The sequence below is a fragment of the Megascapheus bottae genome, chromosome 29, assembly GCF_031878675.1.
Source record: "Megascapheus bottae isolate mThoBot1 chromosome 29, mThoBot2.hap1, whole genome shotgun sequence".
Taxonomy (NCBI): domain Eukaryota; kingdom Metazoa; phylum Chordata; class Mammalia; order Rodentia; family Geomyidae; genus Megascapheus; species Megascapheus bottae.
The window spans coordinates 11000738-11008832 of record NC_143537.1 but is presented as its reverse complement, the minus strand read 5'-3'; the positions used below and the strand labels follow the sequence as shown (position 1 = coordinate 11008832).

Here is an 8095-nt window from a genome sequence, read left to right as displayed (position 1 = left end):
AGTAAAACATAGTATAATAAGGACTGACGAACTGTACACCATAATATTAACAATGAGCATTTAATAGTTAGAAAAGGAAATACAATGAACACTTGACAACAATCATGAGAGCAAGATAAAGAGATATCTTTTTAGGAAGGGGACAGGGAAGCTCTAAATCCAGACTGGCCTCCAAGTTGCCTTCAGGCAGTAATTCTACCTCAGAGTCTTCAGAAGTGTCTCCCTCCTCAAGAGAAACAGAATGTCCTTCCTGAGTTAAGAGGGGGATGGATTCTAGGTTGTCGACTGGAGATTGGTTCTCCTGTGGTGAGACGGATGGGTCTGGATATTCTGTGAGGATCAATTCATTTTCCTCCAGTGAATCTAGCATTGAGACTGCACTTGCTCCTTCCCCCACACATAAGCTGGGGACATTTTCCATGAGCCCAGCATGTGGCTCTTTAGCCTGCACAGTAAGTGGAGTGTCGCTCTGACTCACGTGGACTGACTCTGGGTAGACTGTGAATTCTGGCTGCTCTTTCTCTTCCGCCAAAGTATCTGTGGGTTCAACTGTGTCACACATGGCGTTCAGAGCACAAGGTATATCCACCACAGGACTCCAAATCTGTTTGGTGTTTTCTACAGAAGGCCCATGCTTTCTGGAGTGCAGTGATGATTCTCCATGTCCATCAGTCACCAGCTCCACTGGTGGGTTTTTCATCTGGAGTTCAGGAGAAGCTCTTCTACGGTGACCCAAACCTAAGAATGGAAATAGGTACAGGATTCTTAGAGTGGACTCTGCAAGTGGAAGTGTCACTCAACTTCCATGAGGCTCTAATGGAGGAAGCTGTAGAATTGGAGTTTGGACTGAACAGTGAGGAGATGTAGGGTTTTTCTAATGAGTGCTTATGCCCGAGTCCTTTCAAACAGAGAACTGACATTACCTGGCCAACACCACCCATAAAGGGCATTTTGCCAAGCTGGGTACAAGTAAGGGCCCACCAGTACCTAGACCAGCTGGGCTTCCTACTCACAGGCTCTGAGGCGCCCACACCAGGACTTCTTTTTCTTGGTCTTACTGGTCGCGCATTCCTCCAGCTGGTCAAAAAGGATGTGTAAGCGGAAGAGCAGCTCCGAGGCCGGCATGTGGAGCTTCATGTAGAGCTTGAGTCGTGTCAGGGTGTGGCAGTTCTTGACCTCATAGAAATCACTGGGGTAGAAGTCCATCCACATCGTGAACATGGAACACACGATGCTGCGGGCACATTGGGGACAAGGAAAGTGAGCCCCTTCTCTCTCCATCCTGAGTCTTCTACCAAAGCCCCTTTCTTGCAGGACTCTAATGCTGTGGCTATCCTGCAGAGATGTGCACTTGTGTGCTGGCAGGAGGAAAGAGACACCCGAGAACAGGATGACTTTTACACGCTGTTTCCAGAAGCTTCTGAGAGACAGTCCTCAAAAATGCTCAGTCATAGGCAAAGAGAAGGTTGTTTCCCCACAGGATCTGACTTTCTGCACACAGCCCTAGCTGTAATTCATGAGTGTCCACACTCACAATCACACCCACAACTCTGTTATGTATTTTTTTTGGCAGTCTTGGGACTTGAACTTACGGCACTGACCAGTGTCCTTGGGCTTTTTCCTCAAAGCTAGCACTCTGCCACTTGAGGCACAGCACTACTTCCAGCTTTTTATTTTTTTCTATGGATGTGCTACCTAGCAATCGAACCTGGGCCTTGGTGCATGCTAGGCAAGCACTCTACCACTAGGCCAAACCTTGGGGGCCCTCAAACTGTGTTATCTAACATCCACTTAAGTCCCAACCTCAAGACCTGATAGAAATCATAAGTGATGTGCAAACAAGAAACTTGTGCTTTGATTAGATGCCTCAAAAATACCCAATATTTTTAGGCAGGCTTGCTGGCTCATGACTGCAAGTCTAACTACTCAAGAGTTTGAGATCTGAGGAAGGAGGGTCACAGCTAGCTTAGGCACAAAAGACTGTGGGAACTTTATCTCCAATTATCCACCAGAAAATCCTGAATTAATGCTATGGTTCAAGGGATAGAGTGATAGCTTTGAGATGAAGAGCTCATTGACACCACCCAGGCCCAGAGTTTAAGTCTCATGACCAATAAAAAAATTATACCCAGTTTTACATGACAAATCTTTTATTTCTGTGTAAGTCCACTTACTTCTTTACTTGCTCATCTTCCTCCCAACTACGGTGGATGGATCTGTAGCGATGGAAGAAGAGAAGGAAGTCAACTCTATGGTTTTCCAATATGGAGCGAACATGACAAGTACAGGGCTAGCTAAATCCCAGGCAGGAATATAAAACTACCCAAGTGACATATGTCTATACAGTTCCATGAAAATTCTGCTAAGAGGCCTCTATGCATCTGTCCAAAGCGCACCTCTAAATAAGTAAATGCTCTAATTAAATAAATGCTCTAAATAAAGAAGTCAATGCTCATGCCTCTAATCTTAGCCACTCAGTAGGCTGAGATCTGAGGATCACAGTTGGAAGCCACTCTAGTGAGTAAAAGTCTAGAAGCACTTGTGTTCAATTAAGCAGCAAAAAGCCAGAACGTGACCTATAACTCAAATGGTACAGTGCTGATTTTTGAACACCAAAGGGATGACACTCAGGGCCTGAGTTCAAGTGGCAGGACTGGACTACACACCAACATGTAAGTGCTTTGAGGTTCTAACAGGCAAAGCTAACATAATCCCTACCTGATGACTCAGAAGTGATTCAGCCCCCAGCCTTTCCTCTGTCTCCAGTACTTCACAGGCCTCGGCCATTGCTACTGAAACCTTATTTCCTACTGGAAAATGGGATTTCATAGGACCTCACCGAGGTGGGGGCTGCAACTGGGTGCCACTCACTCATGCCTGTCATCCATCTTGTCAGTAAGCACACTGCTGAGACTCCAGTAGCTTGTGAGGGAAATGAAATGGCATGGTGGCCCAGTCTTAATAAAGTAGTCAGCTTGTGCACTTGTATCATGCTAAGCTCCCCTGTGAACACCCCAGTGAATCAAACAGGCTCAGAGAAGGGCCACGTATTCCAAGGCTGGTCCAGGAGGGGCTGAGCAAGCCTGGGTTTGGAGGGGGAACACTCACTTTTTCAAGAGAATATCCAGCAACTGCTCCATTGTCCCCCACTGTCTGAAATTGTGCAGGAAATTTCCCACATAAAAGAGATCACCTTTCTTGTAGGCAGGGATCAGCGTTATCAGCAGCGTCTCCAACAGGCCTTCCTCCAGGATCCATACGTTACAAGGCTCATTCAGAGTCTGAGCTGACTCATGGTCACACTATGGTGGCAAAAACAATGGATCATTCAAACAGAAATGGGAGCACACTTCACACTGAGGAATTGGGAGAGAGTAGATTGAAAATGACACAAACTGTCATCTCAGTATAGACACTTGAAAGCACACAAGGTTGTAGTGTGTGGGGAGGATGGTGGGGTCAAATGGGTTTCCTCTCAGGAATATACCTCATCTGAGTTGCCCTGGATTTTCCTGGCTTTCTTCCTAGAGAAAGACCTGATATACTGGATTTGTAGCTTGGCACTGATCCAGCATCTACATCTTCTAGCGAGGCATCCATATCTCTCATGCCTGAGACTCGAGTCTCCTGACCTTTGGCAACAGCACAGCAACATCTTTCTAGTTCCTGAGCCACAGGCCAAGGGAGCTGGCTTGAGCTGGTTGTCAGTTACTGTGGCTTGGTTACCAGGGTTCCATATTCTGTTCCATTGTGAGGAAGGTAGGGTCACCTTTCAGGGCCCAATGACTAAAGCTCCTTGCTCACAGAAGACCTCCCCAAAGACATACTGGAGGCTGAATCTTCCCTCCCACCTCACAAGATACATGTGGATGTAGTAAACAGCATGCCTTGTTTGTAAAATCCCAACGTCTTTAACTAAGCCTAGGTACTAGCCTGGTCTCAGACTCAAGGAGCCTTTGTTAGGTAAGATCCAACCTGAACTGTCACTATTCCCCTCATCCTGCACAAGCCATTTTGCTTCACAGTGCCTTCTCAGCATTTTGCCTCTGGCACATTTTTTTGTTTTTGCTAGTCCTGGGGCTTGAACTCAGAGCCTGAGTATTGTTCTTGGGCTTTCTTTAGGCTATAGCTGTCCCACTGAGCCGTAGCACCACTTCCAGCATTTTTTATGTATGTGGTACGGGGGAATCAAACCTCAGTCTTTTTGCATGGCAGCCAAACACTCTACCACTAGATCAACCTCCCAGCCCACCTTGCACGTATTTTTGACATTGATCTACTAGGACGTTGTTAGGTTTCTGTATCCTAATCTTTTTTTTTCCTGAGGAATATCTGTGCTGTCATCTGTAAAAAATGCAAGTGGGAAAATCATAGAAGTATTGGCAAAATAAAAAAAAGTGAGAAAAAGCAACTCACCAGAGATCCTTTCATTCTTTCTTGCTGTTGGGAATGAACACAAGATTTTGGAAGCATGGCTGGAAGAGAAGGCAAATGAGGTAGTCAGGAAAGAACCTGTGTGATTTTACCCCAGATTTTCCTGCTCAAAACATTATACACCTTGGGTGTAGTGGCTCACGCCTATAATCCTAGCTACTCAGGAAGCTGAGATCTGAGGATCAGGTTGAAAGCCAGCCAGGACAGAAAGAACCTGAGGTTTCGCTTCAAGAAAATGGGAAGTGGGGCTTGGCTCAAGGGTAGGGTAGTAGTGTTGAGCTGAAGATCTCAGGGACAGTGCCCAGGCCGAGTTCAAGCCCTAGGATCCTCCCCCCACACACACACAAGAAAATGATAAAGAAATAAATAAACCCACTAACATGATGCAAGGGTTAGAAAAGCAAAAAAAAACTTTCTCTCCCTCCCTGCCTCCCTCTCTTTCCCTTTTTTGTCAGACATGGGGCCTGGACTCTGAGCTCTTCAGCTCAAGGCTACTTACCCTACCACTGGAGCCACAGCAGCACTTCCTGTTTCCTAGGAGTTAAGAGTCTCACAGTCTTTAGTGTCTGGCCGGGCTTTGAGCTGAACTCCTCAGCTCTCAGCCTCCTGAGTAGCTAGGATTACAGGTGTGAGCCACCATGCTGGCTAAGCATTATTTCTTTTTTTTGCCAGCCTTGGACTTGATGTCAGGGCCTAACTACTGTACTTAGGCTTTTCTCAAGGCTAATGCTCTACCACCTGGGCCATAGCACCATTTCTGGCTTTTCTATGTATGTGATACCAAGGAATCAAACCCAGATCTTCGTGTATGCTAGACAAGCACTCTACCACTAGGCCAAACTTCTGGCCCTGCATAAAGCTTTCTTATGTGAGCAGAATCTTTTATGTTTCAAATAACGCCTTAAACTCTTCACTTAGGACCAATCCACACTCCATTAATTGGTAGGCATTATAAAAGCAATTCATTTCTAGGTTAAACATGTAAAGAACCCTGGATATCCTCCTGGACATACAGCACTGAACAAACATACAAAATAAAATATCCCAACCAACCATCCTCAGCCAAGGATGAAAGATATCGGATTTGGCTTTTTTGTTGTTTGTTTTGCTTTTTAGTCAATCATGGGACTTGAACTCCGGGCCTGGGTGCTGTCCCTGAGTTCATGAGGTAAAGATTAGCTGTCCTTGAGCTCTTCAGCCCAAGGATATCACCCTACCCTTGAGTCAAGCCTCATTTTCCATTTTCTAGAGGTTATGTGGGACCAAAGAGTTGATCCTGGGTCTTCATGCATGCTAGGCAAGCGCTCTATCCCTAGGCCAAACCCCAGCTCCAATTATTTTTTATATAAATTTATATCCTATAACTTCAGTGAACTTATTGGTTATAATAATGTTGGAGGGAAGACCACCAGAAGATGGTATGGGAGAAAGATTAGGCTGGAAGGTTTGAGTAAGGACATGGAAAGGCTCCAATTCCAGGGAGTGAACACCCCATCTCTGCCTCTTCTGGCCAGGAGAGTTCCTTGAGGGCCTCAGTTTCCTAGTCTTTACAAAGGAAGCAGAGGCCAGCACCTCTTTCCCAGGGCCTATGGAGAATTAAGTAGATGAGAACTAAGGCAGAGTAGGGGCTCTGTAGGTGGAATCTCACCTTCAGCACCAGCCAAGGACTGAGTGAAAAAACTCAGTTTCACCTCCTTGCTCTTAGCAGGTTCCCACATTCCTAGCAGCTTCCACTTTACTCAACTCTTAGAAAGAACCAGTTCTTTCCTTCCCACTCCTCCCTCTCTTCCTTTCTCTCTTTATGTCAGTCATGGGCTTGAACACAGGGTCTAGCCCTGTTCATGCGTTGGTACTGGCACAAAAATAGACCCAAAGATCAATGGGACAGAAGAATCAGAAATAAAACCACATACTTACAATTGTCTGATAGTCCACAAAGGAACAAAAGATGTACACTGTACATGCCTCTTCAACTATTGGTGCTGTAATCCTAGCAACTCTGTAATCTGAGGTCTGATGATCAAGGTTCACAGATAGTCTGGGTAAGAAATTCCATGAGACTATTATCTCTAATAATTCACCAGTAAACCAGTAGTGGCAAGGTGGCTCAGAGTGGTAGACTGCTATCCTTGAGCACAAAAGCTAACAGCCTCCTGGCCCTGAGGTTGAGCCCCACATATGATCCCCCAAAATTAAAAAGAACATTGAAGTTACTTGTGATCTCAACATCCTCAGATGGTAATTTTTACTTAAAGCCAATTTTCCACCTCACTTTGTAGGAATTTGTGGGCTGAGGTTATATAGACCTAACAGTTAAAGTAAATGAGTTCAGCCAAATGCTGGTGTTTTACACCTATAGGATTATGGTTCAAAGCCAGCCCAGGCAAAAAAGATACTATGAGACTCTTAGCTCTTGTGAAGCACTCAAAAACCAGAAGTGGCACAGTGGCTCTAAGTGGTAGTGTGTTAGCTTTGAGTAAAATTGCTCAGTGACAGTGCCCAGGACCTGAGTTCAAGCCCCAGGGGAAAGTAAAAAATAAAACATCTCAAGCATAAACAGTGTGCACAATAGACTACAGACTCAGGATGAAAGAATAATGTAATGAATAATGATTATGGTCAAAAACAGTTCTATGAAATTTATAAGTGGGGAATGTAGCAGAAAAAATGAAAACAATGATACATTTTTAATCACTCTTGTTTTGAAATCATTAACTGCTTTAAACAGACATAAGTATCATTTTATAGAAAAATAATGGTTATACATGTATTTTAATCTGAATTCCATATTTTATAATTTGCAGTTAGTAAATCATCATTCTCTTTTCATATAAAACATGTGCAACCCCTTTAATACTTCACATAATTCCAGAATGTGATATCATAACTCTTCAATTTCTTTTCTCCCAATACCCTGCCCCCCAATCTATCCTAGTGCTTAAACTCAAGGTATCAATCATGCTAGGTAGGTGCTCTACCAGCTGAGCTGCACACCCTGCTCTTTTTGTTTTACTTATTATTCTAGGGTTTATGTTTATGATCAGGTCAGCTAGGGCCACATTCTTTTTACCCTTTCTAAGTAGCTGAGATAAAAAGCACAAGGCACTGGGTTCACTAATTAAGATACAGTATTGTGAACATTTTCCCTAATCCTCAGTTTCTCAGTAGCTTTCTCTTTTTTTGTGGGTCATGGGGCTTGAACTCTGGGTCTGGGCATTGTCCCTGAGCTCTGCAGCTCAAGACTACCACTCTACTCCTGGGCCTGGGCGTTGTCCCTGGGCTCTTCAGCTCATGGCTACCACCCTACCTCTTAACAGCCCCACTTTCCCTTTTGTAATTATTTAATTGGGGATAAAAGTCTCTTGGTCTTTAGTGCCAGGGCTGGCTTTCAACCACGATCCTTAGATCTTAGCCTCCTGATTAACTAGGATTACAGGCGTGAGATACAGCCCCTGACTTCTCAGTAACTGAAATAACTAGGACTACATGTGAGAGCTACCATGCTTGGCTGTAATTACTAACAAAACACAGGAACCAAGTTTGAATAATTTAAAACACATGAACAAAGTTTTAATAATTTTTACATGTTGATTTTGGGGACAATGAGTGCTTTTTATTTCCTAGATTCAAATTTCACCAAAAAAATTTAACTTTTTTTATT

General features: G+C 44.2%; 1 protein-coding gene across 2 annotated transcripts; it reads right to left on the bottom strand.

Moving 5' to 3' along the window:
• On the bottom strand, nt 1-3843 carry LOC150044737 (uncharacterized). Of its 2 annotated transcripts, none has more exons than XM_090320961.1 (5): nt 3488-3843; nt 3109-3302; nt 2175-2216; nt 1014-1234; nt 1-738 (listed from the first exon to the last, which is right to left on the bottom strand). In XM_090320961.1, the coding sequence occupies exons 1-5, from the start codon at nt 3653-3655 to the stop codon at nt 68-70; spliced, it is 1296 nt and encodes a 431-aa protein (XP_090177087.1). In that variant the 5' UTR covers nt 3656-3843; the 3' UTR covers nt 1-67. The 2 variants fall into 2 exon arrangements, with proteins under 2 accessions (XP_090177087.1, XP_090177088.1); XM_090320962.1 differs by having other exon boundaries at nt 1059-1234.
• Between the last annotated feature and the right edge of the window lie 4252 nt (nt 3844-8095).